This window comes from Mastigoproctus giganteus, chromosome 10 (assembly GCF_048544385.1).
Source record: "Mastigoproctus giganteus isolate SK-2022 chromosome 10, ASM4854438v1, whole genome shotgun sequence".
Taxonomy (NCBI): domain Eukaryota; kingdom Metazoa; phylum Arthropoda; class Arachnida; order Uropygi; family Thelyphonidae; genus Mastigoproctus; species Mastigoproctus giganteus.
Window position 1 is genome coordinate 107833558 of NC_143584.1, and position 26278 is coordinate 107859835.

The 26278-nt window shown below is 37.4% G+C and overlaps 1 protein-coding gene across 1 annotated transcript in view; it reads left to right on the top strand.

Moving 5' to 3' along the window:
• LOC150079210 (type-1 angiotensin II receptor-associated protein-like) overlaps positions 1-26278 on the top strand; it is a 155481-nt gene that overhangs the window by 62053 nt on the left and 67150 nt on the right. The window contains exon 3 of the mRNA XM_090382728.1: positions 19938-20049. Within this exon, the coding sequence (XP_090238854.1) occupies positions 19938-20049 (112 nt within the window). The remainder of the gene's footprint in view (positions 1-19937; positions 20050-26278) is intronic.

The following is a 26278-nucleotide window of genomic DNA, read 5'->3' on the forward strand; positions in this document are numbered from 1 at the left end:
AATCACCAAGAAAGAGAAGAATGGTGATATCCAGCTTAGGGCCCTGGGTGTGCCCTGGGAATTACTTTATTCCTGAACTAACACATTTAGGACTTATAGGTGATACATTGTTTCAGCAAGATGGTGCACTTTGTCACTTTGCTCTCAGTGTTAGGCAGTTTCTGAATGAAAATTTCCTAACAGATGGATTAGAAGAGGTGGACCAATCTCTTGGCCACCACATTCACTAGATTTTAGCCCATTGGATTTTTTTCTATAGGGATATGTTAAGAGTATTGTTTATTCAACAAAACCTCGCTCTTTAGACAATCTTCGGACTAGGATAACTAATGTTATTCAGGGTATTACTGAAAATCAACTGCAAAATGTATTCGTAGAACTTTAGAATCATATCTCAGTTTGTATATATAATGATGGTGGACATGTTGAGAATTAACAATTCCAAGAATAAATATATGTAAAACTGTAATAAATTCTTTCCCTTACCTTTTTTACAGATTGATTTTATCACGTATAGAATGGAAGTTATGAACATTTAAAATGGCACAAGGACTTTATAATGACCCTGTACATATAAAAACCTATGTAGTATTTTTATTTTTATGTATGCCTGTAATATATATATATATATATATATATATATACACACACACACCAGCGAGTCAAAACATTATGACCAGCAAGTCGTTATGCAAATTGAAGCAACTGCAGGTGAACTATGGTGCGTGCACGGGTCGGAACACTGTATAAAAAACACCTGATACTGAGCTCCATTAATGAGTGTTACTCTTGTTCTTAGATGGGGAAAGGCAGTGGACTTAAGCGAGTTTAACAAAGGCCAAATTGTAATAGCCAGATGACTGGGTCAGAGCATATCCAAAACGGAACGGCTGGTGGGATGCTCACAGTCAGCCGTAGAGTACCTACTGAAAGTGGTCTGAGGAGGGGAAACCCATGAACTTCCAATGAGATGTTGGACAACAATGGCTCATCGATGCTTGAGGTGAGCGAAGGCTCTCCTGGATGGTGTGTGGCAACAGAAGGGTGACTGTGGCGCAACTTGCTGGTAATTGGAATGCTGGTCATGGGAGTAATGTGTCACAACACACACTACATTGAACCCTGCTGAAAATGGGGCTGCATAGCCATAGGCCGCTCCAAGTGCCTATGCTAACCACAATTCACTGGCAACAGCACCTACAATGGGCACGCGAGCATCGAAACTGGACCTTAATTGATTGGAAGACAGCCGGGTACATGTGCATCATTTACCTGGGGAAGTGATGTTGCCTGGATGCACTGTGGAACGAAAACAAGCTGGTGGCAGCGATGTCATGCTTTGGGTGATGTTCTGCTGGGATACCCTGGATCTAGTCATCCATGTGCTGGGCACTCTGAAGTATACCATCTTCCTAAACATCATTGCTGACCAGGTACTCCCTTTCATGGCAATAGTCTTCCCCTCTGGCGGTGCTGTCTTTCAGCAGGATAATGCGCAATGCTGCACTGCCCAAATTGTTCAAGACTGGTTCGCAGAACATGAGGAAGACTTCCAGGTATTGCCCTGGCCTCCAAATTCTCCAGACATCAATTTCACGAGCATCTGTGGTTTGTGTTGGAACAGCAACTCTGATCTGCGGCATCCCAACCATGGACCTTACAGGAGTTAAAAGATCTGCTGGTTATATGTTGGTACCAGACACATTTAGAAATCTTGTTGTGTCCATGCCTCGCTGGGTACGAGCTGTTTTGGCTGCAAGTGGAGGACCAACATCATATTAGGTAGGTGTCATAATGTTTTGGCTCATCGGTGTGTATGTGTGTATATATATATATATATATATATATATATATATTTTTATATAGTTTAAGTACAATTAGTAAAATAGATAAGATATATTTCATATAGGATAAGCTGGTAGCTACTTAACCCTATAATAGCTATAACTGGTCCACAAGGCCAAACCTAGTAAAGGATGATCGTTAGTCAAAGCAAAAGTAAAAATAAAAAAATTAATAAACATAATAATAATATATATCAATTGACTTGATATATATTATTATTATGTTTATTAATTGTATTATTATTATGTATTATTATTATATCAATATCAATTGACTTGATATATATTATTATTATGTTTATTAATTGTTTTATTTTTACTTTTGCTTTGACTAACGATCATCCGTTACTAGGTTTGGCCTCGTGGACCAGTTATGGCTATTATAGGGTTAAGTAGCTACCAGCTGCTTATCCTATATGAAATATATCTTATCTATTTTACTAATTGTACTTAAACTATACAAAAAATATATAATAAGACTGATGTAATGTTCTATCTAGATATGTATAGATGGCATTAATTAGTTCTTGTTTAGTTAACTTTACATAAGTTATTTATTAATTTTCTATATTTTCTATACTTTATATATATATATATATATATATATATATATATATATATATATATATATTAACGAATAATGGTATTAGGAAGCTAATTAAAATATGGGGGAATGCCTGTACGAAAAATATAATAATGATAGTAATATAGCTTATGGATCAGGGACACTGCATTAGCAAAACGTACCCTACAGCCATAGTGTGTGTGTGTGTGTGTGTGTGTGTGTGTGTGTGTGTGTGTGTGTGTGTGTGTGTGTGTGTGTGTGTGTGTGTGTGTAATATTGTAAGTAGAACGCGTGAAGGAGATTTTATTGTTTTAAGTCTAATGAAAATATGGTATAATCTGGGAGTGATATATGGAATGAAAAAGGAAGAAATGGACTGGAAATTAAAATAAAGATAAGTGAAAAAACGACCAAAATGGAATAACATTGCAGTGTCCTTCACAATTTTAGTGTCATCATCAGAGGTATTCCCCAAAATTATGAAAAAGACAGCAATGTTCTTGCTTCTGTTTCCGACATGATCTGTATGCTATGGTGCACGTGTGTAGTCGCTACGTGCTGCGAAGGCAAATTTTGATATGAATTTTGCATTATTAAGTTTATAAAGTTTATAGGGGGATGTGCCAATAAAAGTGGTAATAATAAGTGGTGCATACAGGATGAAGGATAACCTTACAGAAGCAAGTGAAAAGAATTGAAAAAACTGGATAAACTATAGTAAGGAATATCAGTATAGACTGGAAGAAAGGGACTTACCGTTACTTTGTGAAACTGACCAAAAGAACAAGATGGTGGGGTGCTGGTATATTTATGTGGGGGAATGCTAGCAACGCCTAGCGTTAGGTGAAAAAAAAAAAAATGTTATGGTGTCTGTATAGATAGAAAAAAATGATATGAAATAAGTTAAAATTAAATATGATTACGTTATGATTTAAATATGATTACAATATATACATGTTTAGTACACTTTGTTCGGCCAATTAATGTATATATTGTAATCATATTTAATTTTAACTTATTTCATATCATTTCTATCTATACAGACAGCATAACATTTTTTTTTTTTTTTTTTTTTTTTTTTTTACACCTAACGCTAGGAGTTGCTAGCGTTCTCCCACATAAATATACCGGCACCCCGCCATCTTGTTCTTTTGGTCAGTTTCACAAAGTAACGGTAAGTTCCTTTCTTCCGGCCTATACTGATATTCCTTACTATAGTTTATCCAGTATTTTTAATTCTTTTCACTTGCTTCTGTAAGGTTATCCTTGATCTGTATGCACCACGTATTATTACCACTTTTATTGGCACATCCCCTATAAACTTTATAAACTTAATAATGCAAAATTCATATCAAAATTTGCCTTTGCAGCACGTAGTGATTACACATGTGCACCATAGCATACAGATCATGTCGGAAACAGAAGCAAGAACATTGCTGTCTTTTTCATAATTTTGGGGGATGACCTCTGATGATGACACTAAAATTGTGAAGGACACTGCAATGTTATTCCATTTTGGTCGTTTTTTCACTTATCTTTATTTTAATTTCCAGTCCATTTCTTCCTTTTTCATTCCATATATCACTCCCAGATTATACCATATTTTCATTAGACTTAAAACAATAAAATCTCCTTCACGCATTCTGCTTACAGTATTATATATATATATATTATAGTTTTTGTCATATATGCAACGTTAATGCCATTGTACATAGGGCAATTCGACATTATACGTGCATGATTTAATATAGGTTGATAAATTCAATAAATTGGTATTTTTATACGTATATGATTAAATATTGGTCGATTAATTCGATTAAGTGGTATTTTACTATAGGTATTAGTATGTATACAGATCAGATAATCAAGCTAGCATATATAGGCTATCTAAGTCTGTTTGGCCTATAAACGTTAAGTTAATGTAAACATATTAAAATTACTATGAAGCAATCAATACAAAATGAAAATGTCATTACTAACTGTAAATGAAAATATCAATACTAAGTTATTTATGAAAATATCAATACTAAATGATAATGTGCAATGAAATTTTTGAAAATATCAATACTAAATAATAATGTGCTGCAATTTTTGAAAAAACATTCCATCACATGGCCATGTGATGGAATGTTTTCCATCACTACTTCATTTGCCACTACTTCATTGGGGGCTTTGAGCGGATCGATAGCCCGTCTGAAGGAATGTCCCATACCTACCCGTTTCTCTTGTCCCTATACCAATTTTGCCAGTCATTATTTCGCTAATATATATATATAAGCGATATTTTAGCTTTAGATACGTATAATGATTTTAGGTTTAATTTAAGAATCGTTTTATAGTTTTTGGTTTGAACTTAATTTTTAAATTTGTAAGCAACCATAGCAGCAAACTGGGATAGGTGACACAAAACCCAGTGGGTATGTATCTGAATAAATGAGAAGGTTCTTACTTACTGCAACTTGTCCTGTGGTGATCATCAGTCAGAAAGGGGGAAGTTCCTGCCTTCTTTTGTTTTATATGTAGTAAAGTTATTACTGTACACCACTATATACACTAATTCTACTTATATGTAGTAAAGTTATTACTGCACACCACTATATACACTAATTGTATATAGTGGTGTGATGTTGAATTAGCTTCGGGGCCCGATATCCTATGTCAGTGCGTGTAGGGAGGAGGTTGGAGTCAGAAGAAACCTTCCAAAAATAAACAATGGTAGAAATGATATTTAATATACATGAAATATGTTTATGAAAATGGAAGAAAATTACTATTACAAATGTTTTTGCCATTCCTTGGACTGGGCCGGTATAGCTTTTCTAAGGCATAACGACCCGTATATGTCCAATGAAATGGCTATTTACATATTTACAGCTTCCTACTAAGTGAATATTTACCCCGTGTCACTATGTGTGATATTGTCATGTTGTTTTATGGGAGTAATCTTCTGGTGGTATTTTTCATTACTAAGTTTGTCAGTTTTAAAATTTCTAAATATTTTGATTTAGTCTGGGTTTTTTTTTTTAAGTCGGGTTGCAGTGCGGTCAGAAGACAAGCCTCATCTGAGCGCAATAAACCCATGTAACAAACCTGGACATTAATTAACTTATTGCATTGGTTTTAGACAACTTAGTTTAAAAATGTTTCATAGCGTTTTTCAATGAATGTTTAGGGGTTGGCATTAGGGTGGTGTGTTTTGAGATTCGAATGTATGGCCGCTTTTATATGATGCCTGCTATAGTTGGTGGGTATTTTATTTTTGATGAGAGTTTTTATGAGTTTTTGAATAGCTTCCGTGGTACTTTTTATATTATTGCATATGTGTATCAGCTTGTTTGTTTGATTTCTGATGGTGTTTCCATGGATGTGTTTAGATATGTTGCTCTCCCAGTGGATGAGCTTTATTGCTGTGAAGTTGAAATAGTCTCTCTTATCATAGTGTTGCGTGTAGACATTGTCTTGGGTGATATATATATATAGTAAAGGGGCCTCAAATTTAAGTATGGGCGGGGGGCCTATTTCATCTTTAATCTGGTACTGCATTGTACTTTGTACCATTTGGAACTTGCCACCAATGTTGTAGTATATTAGATCAATACAGAATAGCATAACATATATCTTGAACTTAATAGCGTAAGGTATAACATAAAATTAGATAGTTTAATGCGTAGCACTGTATTAGGAATCTGTTAGCTAAGTATAGTATTGTTAATTAATTAAATTTATTAATATTATTAATTTTCATTGTTAATTGTATTTAAATGGAAATCATACCCCAGACTAGAGCAGCAAAGCAACAAGCACAAAGTAGAGGGAGCTGTGTCTCTGGGGAGTACCAAAGGGGGCAATTCTCCAACGCATCACAGAGGAAAAAATGTGCAAAATATGAAACATTTGTGGACAATTCTATGACATGATTTAGCCAAGGAGGATGTCTTTATGTGCTAGGTGCAGAGAGTGTCAAGAAATTAGGTGCCAACTCAGCATTCTAATGGGCTATATGAGAGTTTGAGGTGTAGGGTAGATGCCCTCAAAAAATTAAAATGGTGTCCATCAAGCTTTGTTGTCAGCAGCAGTCTTGAGGGCAGAATTCTGTGGTCCCACAGGAACTAGTTATTGTCTGTGACTCAATTGTCAGGGAATTTGGAAATATATTGTGCAAAAAGAATATGTGGAATAGTCCCGGGGTATGTTTGCCAGGGGTAAAAGTTGATGACATTGCAGAACAGATATCATCTGTTAAGGACACAAAAGGTGATATTGTTGTACACATTAGCACTAATGACATTAAGTGTAGGAGATCTGCGAATTTACTTAGCAAGTACAGGTCAGTGTTGAAAAAAAGTTGCGAGTTAGGATTAAATTTGAAAGTGTCTGTAATTCTGCCCAGTCATGATCGGAGGGAGTATATGATGAGAGCTTGCCAATCATTTCGGCCCTGGAGAGATTGTGCAAGGTTCATGGGGTAGAATTTTTCTCAGCATAGTTTGTGCTTGTTAACAGGAGTGATTGCATCTACAGGGTTGGGATACACTTAAATAGAAAGGGTGCAAGAATATTTGCTATCATGAAAATCAAGAATATCATGAAAATTTCGCTCTAATTCATTTTACTTATGCCTCTCAGAGCCTTAAACACCTCAATCAAGTCTCTTCTATGGTGCCTAGTTTCCAAGCGGTGCAACCTGCATATTCGAAGTTTTTCTTCATATGGATGCCCTTTTGCCAGTCTCAGCAGGCCAGTTAACCATCTTTGGACCCTTTCAAGAAGCTTTGTTTAGGTGTGGTCTCTCCATACTTGAACAGAGTATAGCCTTATATAATGGGATTATGATGTCATTATCTCCACTAGAAAAGTTTGATAAATCAACAATTGGACACCATGGGCCTTCATTGCAACCTGTCTATGATGCTTGGGAACTTCATGTCTGACCATATCGTAACTCCCAAGTCCCTTTCTTCCACTACTGACTTTAGTATAACTCCACCAAGTGTATAAGTTATTTTGGGGTTAATGTTCCCCAGGTGTAAGATCTTGCACTTTGCTGGATTAAAGCTTAGCTGCCACTTTTCTGACCATCCCTGAAGTCTATCTAGGTCATTCTGAAGAAGCCCTGCTTGGTGTTACTCTAGATCTTTACATCATCTGCAAATTTCAATATCACGCTCACTATCCCTTCATCGATGTCATTTAGGAAAATCAAAAACAAGAGTGATTCCAAGACAATCTTGGGGAATCCGACTTAAGTTAACCCAATCTGAGGAATAACCATTTATCACAACCCTGTGCCTCCTACTCTTAAGCCATCCTGCTAATCACAGGGAATATCTGAGGATATTCCCTGTGATTCCAACCTATTCCAGCTTATAAAGTAACTCAAGTGGGACTGAGTCAGATGCTCTGCTGAAATCTAAATAAACAATGTCGAAATTATTCCCTTAATCCAGCTCACGAGGGACCCTGTTAGCTATTTTAACAGGATCATTAGTGATCCTGTCAAAATAGCTAAACCAGATTTGTTAAACATGATTTTCCCTTTACAAAACCATACTGTGTATCCTTCAGCATTGTCATTTCGATCTAAATGATCCTGAATTTCCACCCTTGATCATTGCCTCAATGATTTTCCCTACTACTGAAGTTAGACTGACAGGTCAGTAATTTCCCACTTCACTCTTAGAACCACCCTTATATATAGGAGATACATTGGCGCTTTTCCAATCTAACTGAGTCTCTTCTAGTTTAGTGATGCTCTCATAATTAGCCTCCATGGTTTAATGATTTACTTGCCACACCTCCCTTAAAATTATAGAGTATATGGCATCAACCCTAGGTGCCTTACTCGCCTGTAGGCCCGAAAGTTTTTTTCATTAAATAATCATGTGATTATTTAATTGATAGAGGCTTTGTAGAAATTTCCATAAAACCTATATCAGGTAATTAAAAATGACCTCATGGACAGAAGTGTCTCAGTTCACACAAGGTTCCAGGAGTTGACGCACCCTGTTACAAGCGGATGCCTGCAGGGCTCAGTCCTCAGCCGTTTCTTCTGGACAGTTGTCTTGGATGAATTTCTCACTTTGGATCTGGGCCCAGTAGAGAGACTAGTCTTTGTGGACAATTTGATTCTCCTAGTTAAAGGTATTACAAGAGTTGGTAGTAGAGCAAAGATCCAATGCAGCCCTCATGCAACTGCAGGAGTGAGCACCAATGCACATGCTCAGGATATTGCTTGACAAAACAAAATCAATGCTTTTGAAAGGAAATTTCCACATTAGACCTCTGCAAATAAAAATTAATGCAACAACAATTAAAATGGTACCAGAATTAAAATACCTGGGGCTTGTTTTTGATTAAAAATTAACTTTCTATCCCCATTTGGCATATCTGGAAAAAAAAAATTGTGAAATTATGCAGGCATGATTACCAGGATCAGTAGAGCAGACTGGGGGCTCAAAAGAAAGACCTTGACAATCATCTACCGAACAGTGTTCTTATCTGTGATCACTTATGGTGCATGGTTTACCCGCATGGCTCTAGTCAGGAACTGGATCAAATTAGAAACAATTCAAAGAACAATACTTCTCACAATCAGCGCATGCTGTACTGTGTAGCACAGAGACACTGCAGGTGCTGGATGGTGCTCTCCCGCTGTACTTGGTAATTGCCAAAAGAGGATTATACTATAGCCTTATGAAGGGCACACCCATAGAATTTATTGGGATAGCCAAAAACATCAAGGGTGAAAGGAAAAAAGTTGCCTCAAAACTCCACGAGTTATGGCAAAACAATTGGGAGCAGGAAACCAGAGGTGCTGTTACCAAAAGGTTTCTGCCACAGGTGGCAATGGTTAGTCCAAAGCCACCAAAGTGGTGGCTTGGGACTGACCATTGACCTTATGTTCTGACAGGTCACAGCTCCTTAAAGGCAAAACTTACTTCCTTGGGGTTGACCAATGACCAAAACTGTACCTGCAGCAAGAGTGAAGACTGGGCACACAATCTATATGAATGTGCAATATATAACATTCCTAGAACACAGTTAATAGCAGAAATTTGGCCCCTTTCCAAGGGGACAAGAACTCTTATTTATAGTTGAAGAAAATATATACAAAGCTTTTTTAAACTACACTCAGAATATTCGAAATGAGAAGAAATCTGCAAAGAGAGTCCCTACGACCTCCCCCACAGCCAAGTAATAATCAATAGCCAAAACTGTTCATGTCTCCCACCACATCTAGATGATGATATCTTAATCTGGCAGGGTAGTTGTATCAGCACCCTATACAGATACCCGGCTTTGATAACCACTGGATTGGTAATAGGTCCTACCCTCCCCTGAGTCACCCTGCCTTGTTGGGGGATCCCTGTGGGGGGGGGTCTCATAGTGATTACATAACATCTGGGCTCTCCCTGCCTGTAGCTTTGGCTATCTCAGGGTTCATCCTGCAAGTAAAAGAAAAAACCCACATTAACACTGCACTAACCTACATAAATCTGGCCTTTGGAGAGTATGTATTCATCAGATTGCTAGACGTGGAGTTGGGGGGGACCCCCTAGAGCCACATTTCAATTAACACTAATACACTGATTATGACAAATTGCAGAATTTATGACAAACTAGCACCATTCCTAGGGGAAAAGAACACTCATTTATCATGGAGGAAAGACTATATAATGCTTTCACCAATTACATACAGAAAGTATTTGAAATTGGAAGAAACATGCAAAGATGGGCCCTACAAACCTGTCCCACAACTAGATAACAATCAATAGCCAGTGATGTCCATGTCTCCCGCTGCGCCCAGAAGATGACAACTAAATTGGACAGGATACACAGACTTGACTCCACTATCATATTAAATACTTGAAACTGACACTATTACCCGACCTGGTGACTGGACATCACTTCCCTCCCTGGGATCCCTTGCCTTGGTGGGGGACCTAGGGGACAGGGTGAGGCCAAACTAAAAAGACCTATGGGGCAGAGTGGTACATGCAGATGGAGCTGCACATCAGCTGAAAAGCAGTAGTAAGCTGAGAGTCATGGGGGTGCAATATTGAGAGAATGATTGCAATATGTCTGATCTGAATGTTTATTAAGTGTGAGAGGGGTAAAGCCTGCTGTAAACTGAAATTTTGGTGAAAGAGTGGCTGAGTGTTTTTGTGAACAGGAATGGCAGAACACTGTGGTAAATGTGAGTGACTGAGTGTCATAGTGAATGGGAATGACTGAATTGTGTTGAATATGACTGGCTGTCAGGAGTGTGCAAATGTTTACACTGTTAGTTATATTTACTTAGATATATTCCCATATAAGACTTATATACCATTTCTTAGGTTAAGTATATACCCATTGCATACCCCCCCACAGTGTGTGAGAGATGATGGATGATGGGAAAAAAAAAATTTAAATGTGTATATATATATATATATATATATATATATATATATATATACACTTAAAAAAAAATTATAAAATAGAAAATGTAAGGAAAAATTATAAAACCTGAGTGAATGTAGAGTAAATGAGCGATAATAATTGCATTTCTCTTCCAGCCTCCTCCTCACTGAATAGACTGATGGCCATGTAGACCAGTAAATGGTCATTCAAACTGACACCATGTTGTTGTAGTTCTCAGCATATGTGGTGTAGGATGCAGACACTGGCCAATAGGGGTAGACCCCTGGCCTGTGTGGTACAGAGCTCTAAAAAGGCTTTCTAACGTATGGAACCCTTTATCCATCTTCTTTCAGTCCTGCCACCAAGTGGCAGGACTGAAAGAACATGGATTGGTTGTTTCATCCCCCTGGACCAGGGTGGGCATCCTGTACTGAGGTCCCTTTACTGTCTCCTCTTCTGCCAGGCAGGTGCCTCTACTACAGCTCCCCTCTGTTCCTCTACCTCTTATCTTACCCTCTTCTTCTCTCCCCACTACTTCCTTTCAAACTTTATTTTTATTTTATTTATTTATTTTTGGCACTCCCTGCTCTGTTTGTTTAATTGGTTTTTAGGAGCATTAGCAACTAAGGCCATATTGCTCCGGGATATGCGGTGGTCATTCCTTGACCTTTCCGCATCCTCTGTATTTGGTGGTGACAGGCTTGAACCCCGGTCTAATCAAGAATCACTGCTGCTCCTTCCCACCTGGCTACGGAGGCACCTACTCCCTGCTCTATGCTTCGTCTAGCCCCAGGGTTTGTCCCACCAGAGCTCTCACTCTCTACTACCTGGCCCACCTTGTGGCACTGGATGGTAAATTAGAGGTTTTTTATCCAAATGCGAGCCCCTAGGCTAAGAGGCTGTATGAACAACACAACCCTCACTAACGCTGCACAAACACACTAACCTACACTATCTGGCCTTTACAGTGTTTGTATTCATCACAGAGTGGAATGTGGAGTTGGGGGAACCTCCAGAGCTGCATTACAAACAACACTATACACTATATTATGATCCATTTGAGTTAGCATTGCTTGACAAAAATTTTTATGGGTAAAGAGATCACAGGTTTTAATTGTTGCTGTAACTGTAACTTGTGAGAATGAAATTTAGGTCCTCATACAATATGCATCATGCATTTCTATTGGATAAGTTTCTCAACAGTGTGTGCCGATGTGGAGAATGCTTTGGAATCTGTATGAGAGTGGTCCTGACAGCTTTTTTCTGCTGTACAGGTGCTTCTTATTCCACCCAGGGGCTTATTTTTAAAAATAGAACCAGGTTATTAAAAATTACATACTCGTGTTTTAATGATATGAGCAGTTGGTGCAGAATCTTGGTACTTAATCTTAAAGTGAATGCAAAATAAACATTAAGCTGCCTCATAATCGATGTTGTTTTAAAAGCCATTCTGGCAAAATCACATTGTGCACCACTCTAGGAGGGCACTGTGGTAGCGGTAGTGAATGGATGTGTCTAAACGAAGCTCCGCTTGATCATATACTGCGGATGCTGATTAGGGACGACTTCAAATATTTTCTGGATTATTTCAAGCTTTCTGCCATAGATTCCTGGATTTTCAAGACCCATACAGATGAGGGGAACTGAAATCATTCAGGTAAGTGTGCTTTTATTAGTTAGTTTAGGTCTTTTTTCAACTTTGGGAGCCTTAAGTACCAATACGATGATTACAGTGGTGATCGTTTTGGCACCAACACTAAATTTTTAGACTCTCAGAAGTTGAGTAATACATATTTTGAGCTTAAACATTGTTTAGAATATGTTATTAGCGGTAAGGAACAGGTTTTTGGGAAGGATCTGATTTATTTTTATTTTTTGAATCAACCACGTTTCTTTGCATTATTGTTGTTGTTATTTGGTTTTTAGGAGCATTAGCAACTAAGGCCATATTGCTCTGGGGATATGCGGTGGTAATTCCCTGACCTTTCCGCATCCTCCTTATTTGGTGGTCACATGCTCGAACCCCAGTCTAATCAAGAAGCATGTGCTACGCACTGCTGCTCCTGCCCACCTGGCTACGGAGGCGCCTCTTTGCATTATACAAAAAATGTGTGCAATTTCCGACCACCCCCCCCCTCCTCGATCTAAAATCGATCATAATTTGGGCACAAATAGGTCAAATACAGCAGGCCCCTGTTATAACGTGGTTCGCTTTACGCTGATTCGCTATAATGCCGTTCATATATTATAACCCGTATCTGACTATAACACTGTTGCAGAACACTATAACGCTCTTTTACAGATTGCACTTTTGTCATATTTAACAAAATCGTTTCATTTGATGGAGTCGATAGCTTGAAAATGAATAGCAAAACAGCATTAAAACGTTTCCCACGCCGACTTGAGAAATTTTCCCACCCTCAGTGAAATTTTCTTGCACGCTAATTTAATTGCAGTACAGTGACTTGTTACGTAGTACCGAGATGAACATTTAAAAAAAATGATCAAGTATATTGCTTGTAATATTTGGGTTATATGCATTTATCCGAAGTCTAGTCATCACTCAGTACAGTATTAGACATCGTGCGTAACGGACAGTTTACTTGAACATTTATCATAATTAACAACCAACGCAGTTACATTTTCGAAGAGTTAATAATGGCCGATAAGAATGAAAAAGCAACAACGTCTGGATGCAGTACAAAGACTATAAATGTAAGAAAAAGACTGAATTTGAAAATTAAATTAGACATTTTGAAGCGAATCGATTCCGGTCAAAGAAAAGCAGATGTGTGCCATAATTTAGGACTTGCAAGTTTAACTGTAAGAACAATTATAAGAAAATAAAGAATTAAATTTAGCAGCGGGAAAGATAGCTGTTCCACTGCAAGCAACTAGGGGTAGGCCGGCTATTAGGATTGAAGTGGAAAGACTAACCAATTTTATTGAAGATAATGTCCAATGCAGAATTCAGTTAAGTTAAAAAAAAAAAAGAGAGAGAGAGAGAGAGAGAGAGATTAGCCAATATAATGATCTGAAGAAAACTCACCTAAAAAAAAAAAATGTGGAACCATTTAAAACTAGTAAGAGCTGGTTGAATAGATTTAAAATCTAGGGAGAAGTCGCAAGTGCAGATCAAGGAGCCGAAACTTTCCAAAACGAATTTGTTAAAATTATTGAAGAGGGATATTATGTGTTATACTTCTCAACAAGTTAAGATGAAGCAGAACTTTTGTGGAAACGAATGCCTAAAAGAAGTTTCATATTGAAAGAAGAAAAAAACATGCCAGGTTTCAAAGTGGCAAAGGATCGGTTGACTTTATTGTTGGGTGGTAATGCTGCAGGGGATTTAAAATTAATACCCCTTTTAGTTTATTTGGAGGAGGGCCAAAGTTCAACCCAAAATCGACACATTTTTCATGATTAAATTTATCAATTAAATTAAATCAATTTAGATCAATTAAATTCATGATTTTAATTGGAATTTTAAGTTTAATTTTGATACGTAAGTAGTTACCACATAATTATATACGTATGTAATGCAGAATATTTTATATGTACAAATATTTGAATATTAAATATTTGACCGACATTTGTACATCTTTTCACTACCGTTTATTATTGATTAGGAAATATCCTATGGCACCGACCGCAACTCACAAATACATATGTTACCTTATGGGAATGCGGCACTCGCTTAGCGTGGATTCACTTAGCACTCTGTTTTTCCGGAATGAATTATCAGCGTTAAGCGGGGGTCACCTGTACAACAAATGACATACCGTTGTATTTGTTAGAAGGTATAGAATCAGAATATTGCAAAAAGAAAGTGTTCAAATTGAGAAATATGGATAAAACAACCAAATATCAGAACATGGGTATAGACATGGATGGTCTCCCTTGAGCATGAAGTGAGAATTCTCAGGAAGAGAATGCCTAGTGACACAACAAATAATGAACTTGAAAACTGCCCTCCAAGCCTCCTTAGCACTAAGAAAGGGAAGGCACAAGGAGAAGCCAAAGATATTAAGAAAACTAATGAAAAGTAATCACAAAAAAGTGAAGGAAAAATAAAATTTCAGAAATTAAGGAGCATAACTGATCTCATTAAGCAAAGTTATGAGTCAAGACTCCTCCTTAAAGAGTATATGCGTAAGCAGACAAACAGAATAATGTCTACAATAAGATTATAGATCATTAATTGTTTATCTGACTTAGAAAGAAGACTTATTGAACTTAATCTGGAAAATCAAATATTGAAAACTAAACTGGAAATGACAGCACAAGAAAAGGACAATTAAAATGCAAATGAATACTATGTCCTATGCACAAGCAACTAAAACTAGTGCCAAAAATGAAAATTCCAACCAGAAAAAAAAATGACAACAAAGCAGACTACTACTGCTAAAGAAACTAATCTTATTATTTTCAGACTAAATGATGGCTCTGACTTAAAGATTAGTGTGTTTAGTGTCAAATGGCACCAGGGATTCCCCAATCTCTGCAAAGAGACTTAAAGACAAGCAAAGCTGTCAAAGAAAGAGTTATAAACAAACTCAAATGACACTTGGGCGCCTCCGTAGCCAGTTGGGAAGGAGCAGCAATGCGTAGCACACGCTTCTTGATTAGACCGGGGTTCGAGCCTGTCACCACCAAATACAGAGGATGCGGAAAGGTCAAGGGAATGACCACCGCATATTCCCGGAGCAATATGGCCTTAGTTGCTAATGCTCCTAAAAACCAAATAACAAACGACAACAACAAACGACACTTACGCACAAGTTAGTGTAAATACATCATGTCTGTACGTAGCCAACTACTAAATAGTCAAGAAATTAATCTTATTATTCTCAGACCAAATGATAACTCTGACAAGCGAAGCTGTCAAAGAAAGAGCTATAAACAAACTCAAACCACATTTATGCACAAGTTAGTGTAAATACATCATGTTTGTACGTAGCCGACTACTAAGGAGTTGAGAATTGGCATCATTTTAGTATATCTCATATTGTGAATACCTTCACAATGGGTATTCACAATATGAGATATATTGTGATAGTTCAAGGATACTTCACAATGGGTTACCATGATATTGTTACTACCTTGAATAAGTAATGCTTCACCAAATGAGAAGATTACTATTACTTGTTCTCAGTGGATACCACCACCCAGACGGCACCATTTTGAAGCTTGTTGGCTTTTTTTGATGGGTGGGCAGGTACCCTGGTGTTGCAATGATGACAACCCAGTTATTTGTAACTCAAACCACACTTAACGGATGTTAAGGTAAAGAACCTAAGAAAAATTAGAAATAATGGCATAATACTAGAGGCAGCAACAAAAGAAGATTTGTACAGAGCAGAATCACCCTGAAATATCAAAACTGAGCTTAAAATCAGACAAACCTAAAAGAAGGATTCCAAATATATTAATTTTTGACATTGCAGAGTCAACTCTTTAGGTGGTTTCTATTATAAAAATTTTAAGGACATCCTAACCATTGACGAGTTTGCTAACGAGTTCAAGCTAAAGAGAGGGAGGGCTAAGGGTATAAAAAATGGGCAGCTAAATGTCATTTCTAAGATTCCATCCAGGGAACATTCAAAAGGACAACAGAGTATCTATGCTGGCTGGACAAGTCATAGATTTAGGGAACACTTCCTTATAACAAAATGTTATAATTGTCATAAATATGGACACACTGCTAGGTACTGGAGTCAGAAAGAATCTGTCTGTGGTTACTGTGCCACAGCCAAAATTTGCCACTTGCAAAACGGCACAACTGACTGACCACTGCCATGGTATCAAGAATGATAAATGCCCCTGATATAAAGACATGATAAACAAATGCAATCTAGGATTAACTATGGGGTAGATTGAAAACATAAATGTTGTTGTTGTTGTTGTTGTTGTTATTTTGGTTTTTAGGAGCATTAGCAACTAAGGCCATATTGCTCCGGGGATATGCGGTGGTCATTCCCTGACCTTTCCGCATCCTCCGTATTTTGGTGGTCACGGTTCGAATCCCAGTCTAATCAAGAAGCGTGTGTTATGTACTGCTGCTCCTGCCCACCTGGCTACGGAGGTGCCGAAACATAAATGTGACCAGGGCTCTAAACCTCATCCAATTGCATGCTCAAAGAGCAAGAACTGTTGTAGATTAGATTAGATCAAGCTGAAATTAGAAGAAAATAATGTAGATATCTTGGTACTCCAAGAACTCTACACACATATGGGTAGGGTTCAAGGATACCCAAGAGGCTATAAAATCATAGAATACACCTCAGATGTCCCTTCTATAGCAATAGTAGTTAAAAAAAAATAATAATAAAAAAAAATACTGACCTTACAGTCTCAAAGGTGGGTCACCTCTGCTCTCCAGTGGCAGTGTGTGTGCCCATATCAACAGTGCTGTAGGACAGTTTTATGTTATTTCATTGTATTCCAGACCAGGTGAAGATATAAATTACATTATTGAATACCTACAAGTAGTTACAGATTGGTTACCTAATGCTAACGTTATTGTGTGTGCTGATGTCAACTGCTGGTCAACTTTATGGCAGCTGTGCAGAAGACAAAGCAGGCATACACAATGGCCAGATACTTACTGAATACATAGTCACCTCCACATTTCAAGTATTAAATTAGCCAAATAACCTGCCATCTTTTAGCAGTACTATGTGGGGGAGGGACATTGATGTCACTCTTGCTACAAACTCAGTAGCTTATAAAATTACAAACTGGTGTGTCCAGCCAGCCTGGACCACATAAGATCATAGAGCAATTACTTTCAAACTAAATAAACAGTTACAAACAGCCCAACAATCCCTGTTGGACATCAAAAGATATAACATAAAGAAAGCAAATTGGAATATCTTCACAGAACTTACAACAGCTGAGCTGCAAAAGCAGGAAAATGAGTGGTCTAGATCAAACAACAATTATAGCCTGGATGCCCATGCACTGATTATGACAAATGTTTTAATAAAAACATCAAACCTGTCTATCCAATAAAATTGCTAACACAGGGTTAAACATCTTAAATTTCTAATAAATAAATAAATATTACAGTAAACATAGCACTTTACCTTGACAAGATATGAGGTTTGTTTGATTGATATTTCTGTTCACTGACACTTTCTTTTTTTTTATTGTAAAATTTAAAACAGTAAAAAAGATACGAAATCAATAACGACGAACATGGGATGTACAAATTGGACAAGTGAGAAAAGTTTACGAAGCTTAAAAAATAGGAATGAAGAGAAGATTCTGAAAATTTATGTATGATTTTTATATGATTGAAGATTTCATGGAAGGGGAAACACATTTCATCGTAGTAACTTAAAAACCACATAATTCCAGCTATCAGTATTATCGCAAATGCAGTAAGATCGAGTTTACTACCTATTTATAATTAGATTGCGCTAACTGAGAAGCCCAATAAACCGGGAACTGCAAATTGTTTTTATTGTTTTATGGTAGTGACCTTCAGAAATGTGCTCCTCTGCTCACGCTATCACACCTCATGAAATTTCTCTTCGAACAGAAAAATGTGAGCTACCGAAAACATAGTCGGCCTACAATATTACATGTTATCTTGTGAATACAATGAATGATAACAGTGTCTCTCCGACAAATACAACTGCAGTAAATGGGAAATACAGCTGTCACACATTTGACATTTTTTAAACTTTGTAAACTTCGCAGATGAGCTAACAAGAAAATCGTGTTATACTCGCATTGTTCCCTAATATATCAGCCGCATTGCGGAAATGCCCATTATAGCAGAACTGACTGTACCAACAACAACACACATCCTGCACCTCCTTGCAAGATATGCTGCTGGGGCTGCACTTTAACAGAAAAGTGTTAGTAAGTTTGAAGTGCCCAGGGCAAGCAGTGCAGTAAGAAAGAACTGAGTAAATGAGAAAAATGCCAGCAGAATAAATGCGATTATGTCTGCGAGTGTGAAAGGGTACAAGCCACATATTGATTAATTTAAGTATTTTGAATATTTACTAACCCTTAGTCTTTAGCTACCTAATTTTAATTATTAGATATTTAGTACAGGAAGTACACTACACACCATTGCATTCCCTACCCTCTCCTCCCGGTGTGAGAAAGAAGATTGATACTCATTATCAATCTGCTCAGTTCTTGTTCCACTTTCATCTCTCTCTCTCTCTCTCTCTCTCTCTCTCTCTCTCTCTCTCTCTCTCTCTCTCTCTCTCTCACACACACACACACACACACACTCACTCACTCACACACACACACACACAAAAGCTACACTGTCTCTTCACTCTGATGAATAACAACCATCTGGACAGCTCAGGTTCAATCAGACTAGCAGCTGAGGTGCTTTAAGAGAATTTTTTTGCTAGTGGTTGACTCCAGCACCTTAAGCCTTCTCTGCTCAGCACTTCTCTTAGAGCATCTTAGCTGCTGGTCTAGATAAATCTAAAAGCTCCAGAGGAATGTTTTTTTTTCATGGGCATCCTCAGATAAGAGCTTTTCATCTCTGAACATGCATGCCCTAGTCTATTTGGTCCTAGTCTGCAATTTTCTCCTTTTTATGTGATCTGTGGTTCAGCCATTATTCATTGTTACACTGTGATTTATCCTTTCATCCTACTAATGTTACATAGGTTTTCTACCAATATACATTGTAGTGGACTTCCAGGGTGGAATTTGAAATGTCAATAATTAAATATTTGGCAATTTATGTAGTGATACTAGCCTGTTTTCCAATAAATTATTAACCTAAGGGGTTCACATCTGGTGAGTATGGGCTTGGCACACACCCAGGGTCCTGAGCTGGATATCATCATTCTTCTCTTTCTTGGTGATTCCCTCCTACTTCTGACTGTTGTTTTCTCCCTCCTACCTTAAGGTAACTCAGAAATTCTTTTTTTGGCTGGTGCAGCAAAAGCCTCAGGCTTCCTTGCACCATATGGCTAATAACAAATAACTTACTTAAATTACTGTATTTTCTGTATGTTACTTTTACATTATCATTGATTATTAAGTTATTTTGTATTGTCAGTAATGGAAGAATTCAAAACAATTGTAGTTAATAGTGTATTTTTCTTTGTTTAAAAAAAGGTATAAATTAATTTTTTTAGGGCCTTGCAGGTAGTATGGCTACCTTCGTCGTATTCTCTCTATAATGGACTTTTCTTAGTAATACTTTTGTGGTGTATCCACAACCAAGATTCAGAGGAGCCTGCCTTTATGGTAAGCATTTAAATATACAACTATTCTCTGATATTTTTTAGTGTATTAGATTTTACTTACTCATTATGCATTTTTTAATATTACTAATTGTGACCTAAGTCGCAATTCATTGGAAACCTGAAATCAGATTTTACCTGGTACTTCTGTGTATTCTTGCATGAGCATATCACAGATATTGCTTCCTCTTCTTTCTGCTGCATCCCCCCCCCCCCCCGTTTTTTTAAATAGATGTTTCCATGGGCACTGTTCTTTTGAATTAGCATCTATAATTTCATATCTTCTTCCAAACTGATACAATGTTGACTATTTGATGCTAGTCAACATAGAGTTGCAATTCACTGCTAAATTCAACAAACTAAGTTTTCTTCTTTCTTATTCCAGTATTAATAGGGGCAAATGATACAAGGAAGCAAGCTTACGTAGCATCAGCCAAAAAAAGGAAAAACTTACCATTTCATCTCTACATTTCCTCCAGTAGTTTGTCCAGTTCTTCCTTGTATTTATTTAACCTATCCACTTCCACAACAATGGATAGAAGTTTGTTCCAAGGCCAACAGGTGGTTGATTGTTGGAACAAATGCCCCTCATATAATCTGAGCAAAAGGAAGAGGCCCATCATCAGTGAGTTTAATCAAGCTTTTCAATGCCTTAAACACCTCAATCTGCCTAATTTTTTTTAGACCTTGCAGGTGCCTAGTCTCCAGATGCTGCAATTTGTAGAACTGAAGCTTTTTATTTATTTATTTTTATTTTGGTAAGAGCACTCCATTGTTCCCCTTGCCAATATTTTTGCCCTTCTCTGTACCCATTCCAATAGCTTTACAGAGCTATACATCCTTCCTAATAGAGCTGTACTCAGTACTCAAGATGTTGCCTGACCATTGCCTCATACAATGGGATAATCACCGCCTTATTGCTGTAAGCAGAATTCCTATATATCATTGACAAGACCCCGTGAGTTATTCTTGCAGCCTGTCTCCATTGCTCAGAGAACTTCATATCAGATTACGCAATTACTCCCAGGTCCTTTTCATTTTCCACTACCCTGGTTGTAGTATCACACAGTTCATGTTATTCTGGGATTACTGCTACCCATATGCAGTACCTTGCATTTGTCAGTGTTAAACTTCAATTGCCATTTCTTAGCCCATCTGCCTAATTTTTTTTAGATCTTGTTGCAGCAACAAGTAGCCTGTTTGCCTATAAATTATTATATAAATAACAGATAACTTAAATTACTATATTCTTTTATATATTACTTTGACATTATCATTGATTATTAAGTTATTTATTTCATATTGGCAGTAACTTCTTCATTATGTACTTTCATTCAACTGAATAACAACTCTGTCTTCTTACCACTCAACCTACCCTTTATCCACAGCAGCAATTTTCCCTTAATGCCACACTGCTACAATTTTTAAGCAGTCTTTTATGTGAGTTTTTTATATTTAACTTCAGCAGTTTTTCTTTCACTTTCCTCTCAGTTATTGCAAAAGCATTTAATTCCCTTTTAGTGTTTGATAAACTTCTGACATACATGTCTCTAAAGAATTCTTCATATGTGAATGTAGATGCAAAATGCTCATTCAGAGTGTCAGCTACCTGAGCAGGATCATCCACAGTTGAACCAATATACCTTGTAGTGGACTTCCAGGGTGGAATTTGAAATGTGGTGTGACATAAGCACTGCGAAAGCAAAAATAAGAATAGGAGTTTGTTATAGGCCTAATGACTCGAATGAGTACAATGAACAATTGTACAGAGAAATCGTGGGCTAGTAAATGAGAATGTCTTATAATGGGGGATTTTAACTTCCCAGATATTGACTGGAACTTGTGGGTTGGTCACTTGCACACTAGTAAGACTTTTGTGGATTGATTGGATGACTGTTTTCTGCAGCAGCATGTTCCAGAGGCAACCGGAGAGGGTAATACTCTTGATCTGGTAATCAGCAGTGCTCATTCGTGTATTAAAAATTTGCAGATAAAGGAACGACTAGGTGGCAGTGATCACAGTGTACTGATGTGGGATTTACTTAAAGATATAATTACCATCAGGGGTAAAGGAAAGCGTTTTTGCTTCCATAAAGGTGACTACAATGGTCTCAGACAGTTTTTAAATTCTGTACAGTGGGATCAACTGACGATGTTACCAACAGCAAATTCTAAGAGGGAAGCATTCAAGGAATTAATCGTGGAAGCAACTAAAAGTTTCATACCTATTAAGAAATATTGTTCAAGGTTTAGGCCTAAATGGTTGTCAAATGAACTAACGAGACTCGTGGCAGAGAAGAAAAAATGCATGGGATGCATATAAATTATCAGGTGACACAGAACCTATGGCAGATATAAGCTAGTCTGTAATCAAGTCACAAAGGAGGTTAGGTAGGCGAAGGCAGATTACGAGAAATCTTTGGCAAGTTATGCTAAGAAAAACATCAAGGATTTCTTTACATATATAAACTCTAAAAGGAAGGGAATGAATCTGATTGGTCCACTTGATATCGATGGTGTGACTGTTGATGATCCTCAGATAGCAAACAAACTGAATGAGTATTTTGCATCTACATTGACAGATGAGGAATTAAGGTTTGAAAATGGCAGAAGGTTATCAAATTGTAGCAGGGTGCTTAATGATTTTGTAATAACTGAGAACAAAGTGGAGGAGAAATTGTTGAAGTTAAACATAAGAAAAAGCACCTGGGGTGGATGGGATCTATCCAGTTATATTAAAGGTGGCGGCAAATCAACTAAGCAAACCCTTAGCCATAATTATGAGAGCATCCTTGGACTCAGGGAAGGTCCCCACAGACTGGAAATGTGCAAATGTATCCCCAGTTCACAAAGGGGGGTTCGAAGGGTGACACGAGTAATTACAGACCAGTTAGTTTAACTTCTGTTCCGGGTAAAATAATGGAGTCACTGGTTAAACATGCATTGCAGGATCATCTAGACAAGACTGCAGAAATAGTTCAGACACAGCATGGGTTTGTTAAGGGAAAGTCTTGTCTGACAAATTTGATTGGGTATTATGATGTGGTTACAAAGGAACTGGATGCAAAAAATAATTTTGATATCATATACTTGTATTTCAGGAAAGATTTTGACACTGTTGAACATGGAAGATTACTATACAAATTGGAGCAGAATGGTATTAAGGATAAGTTGCTACAATGGATAAAAGGATAGTTGAGTGGGAGAAGACAGGGATGGTAATCAAATGTGCTGCTCTTCGTGGACTAATGTTATTAGTGGAGTCCCACAGGGTTCGGTGTTGGGTCCACTGTTGTTTTGTATATTTATCAGTGATATTGATGAAGGTATATCAGGCTTAATGTCGAAGTTTGCAGATGATACGAAGGTTGGCAGGGTTGTTAATGACAGTAATGGCAGTGTGCTACTGCAACAGGATCTAGATAATTTGGGCAGATGGGCTAAGAAGTGGCAACTGAAGTTTAACATTGACAAATGCAAAGTACTACATAGAAGTAACTCCAGAGAAACGTACCAACTGTGTGGTACTACACTTAAGGTGGTAGAAAATGCAAAAGACTTGGGAGTAATTGTGCACTCAGATATGTTTTCTGAGCAATGCAGATATGCTTCCAGGGCAGGTCATGGGGTTTTGTCAATGATATACAGGAATTTTGCTAGCACGGAAAAGGAGGTGATTGTCCCTCTGTATAAGGCAATGGTCAGGCCACTCCATTGCCCTCTGTATAAGGCAATGGTCAGACCACGCCTCGAGTACTGCGTACAGGTTTGGAGGCCTCATTTTAGGAAGGATGTAGATTTGCTTGAGCGTGTACAGAGAAGGGGAAGAACAAGATTGGTGAGTGGAATGAAGAGATCCTCTTACCAAGAGAGGCTTAAGTTCTGCAAATTGCAGCGGCTGGAGACGAGGCACTTTCGAGGTGATCTGATTGAGGTGTATAAGGCCTTGAATGGGTTGAGCACACTGAATTCTGATGGGATTCTTGCAGTTGTTCAGTCACTAATTCTAAGGGGGCATAAATTCAAATTGAGGAAAGACAGATGTAGAATAGATGTGCGGAAATTTGCTGGAACAAACTTCCATCTGTCGTGGAAGTTGATAAGTTAAATAAATTTAAGGAGGAACTGGACAATCATTTAGAACGAATTGTTTTGTAAATATATATATATATTTTTTGGCTGATGCTGCATAAGCTCTTACACTTGCTTTCTTGCATCACATGCCACTACTACTACCACCATTGATATCAAGTGGACAAATGTGATTCATGCCCTTCCTTCATGTGTTTACATAAGTAAAGAAGTGTGCTGTTTATCTTTGCATTCTTTGCCAAAGTTTTCTCATAATCTGGCTTAGCTTGCATAACCTTCTTTGTGACTTGGTTATAGATTAGTTTATATCTACTAGTGGCTTCTGTGTCACCTGATAATTTATATGCATCTCATGTATTTTTCTTTTCTGCCACAATTCTCATTAGTTTGTCTGACATTCATTTAGGTTTCAGCCTTGAACGATATTTCTTAGTATGAAAAGCCTATAGCTGCTATGATTATTTCTCTGAAAGCTCCCAATTTAGAATTTGGTGATGATTGCATCATCAGTTGGACCCATTGCTTAGAATTTAAAAACTGTCTGAGAGCACCATACTTACCTTTATGAAAGCAAAAACTGTTCCATTTACCCGTGATTGTAGTTACATCAAGGGTAAAGACTTTAAGTAAATTCCACATCAGTACACTCTAATCACTGCCATCTAGTGGGTTTGTCTATCTGCAAATTCTTAATGTATGAATAATCACTGCTGATAATGATATCAATAGTATTACTCTCTCTGCATCTTTAACATTCTGCTGTAGAAAAAGTCATTCAATAAGTCCACAAAAGTCTTGATAGTGTGTGATTGACTAGTACACAAGTTTCAGTCAATATCCTGAAAATTAAAATTAATAATTTTAAGACATTGAGTTGTTTTATTTACTCATCGTCAATAGGCCTATAACTCACTCTTACTCTCATTTTTGCTTTCCCAGTTATTATGTCTCACCGAACTGACTCAACTTTGCACTGGCCACCCAAATTGATTTATGTGCATTTTAACCAAAAGCATAATCCCTCCCACCCTTCTATCCTTTCTGTATGCATTTTACTCACCATATTCAAATTCTGCATCCCTTATATGTGAGTTTCTGATACCCCCAACAGTGTCTGCATTTGATAACTTGATTAGTACTTCAAATTCATCAAATTTATGTACTATGCTTCTAGAATTGATGTACATGCAAGAACTACATGCACCTGTTCTTACCCTTAGTTACCATATTACATCCCATGTGTATTTGTTCCATGGTGACTCACAGTAATGCATAATGGGCCATAAAATCAACCAACAGTAACCCTGGAAATCCCAAATCCCCGGCAATGTGCTTTCAAGGCTGTTGCATGTTCCAGTGGTGGACAGTGCAAGAATCTCTTTCTCCTCTGCTGCTGGCTATTGTTAATCTATTAGTCTGTGTATCTCCTCCAAGCTAGCAGTTTTCTGACCCAACTAACACTCCCTTGACAGCATCAGCAAATATTCTTGCACCTTTTCTATTTAAGTGTATCCCATCCCTATAACAACAATCTCTTCTGTTAACAAGCACAATATGATATCAAAATATGATATCAAAATTACTTTTTGATATTATATTTTGATATGATATCAGTGGGTATATGATATCAAAATTACTTTTTGCATCCAGTTCCTTTGTGCCCACATCATAGCATGCAATCAAATTGGTCAGACAAGACTTCCTGTTAACAAAACGATGCTGTGTCTGAACTATTATTGCAGTGTTGTCTAGGTGATCCTGTTTCACCTCTTTAACCAGTAAATCCATTATTTTTCCCGGAACAGAAGTTAAACTAACAAGTCTATAATTATTTGTGTCACCCTTTGAACCCCCCTTGGTGAATTGTGGATACATTTGCACATTTCCAGTCAAAATTATATCAAATTATATCCATTGGGACCTCCCCTGAATCTAAGGATGCTCTCATAATTATGGCTAAGGGTTTGTTAACTGACTTAACATTGCACTGTCCACCCATGCCAACTGGATGCACTTCCTTAGATTTTGTGTTTCTTAACTAATAGCATAACCACTCCTCCCTTCTTATCCTTTCTTATACGTAGTAATCCCCAAATTTCAATTCTGCATTGCTTATATCTGTGTAACACTGTGTCTCTGAT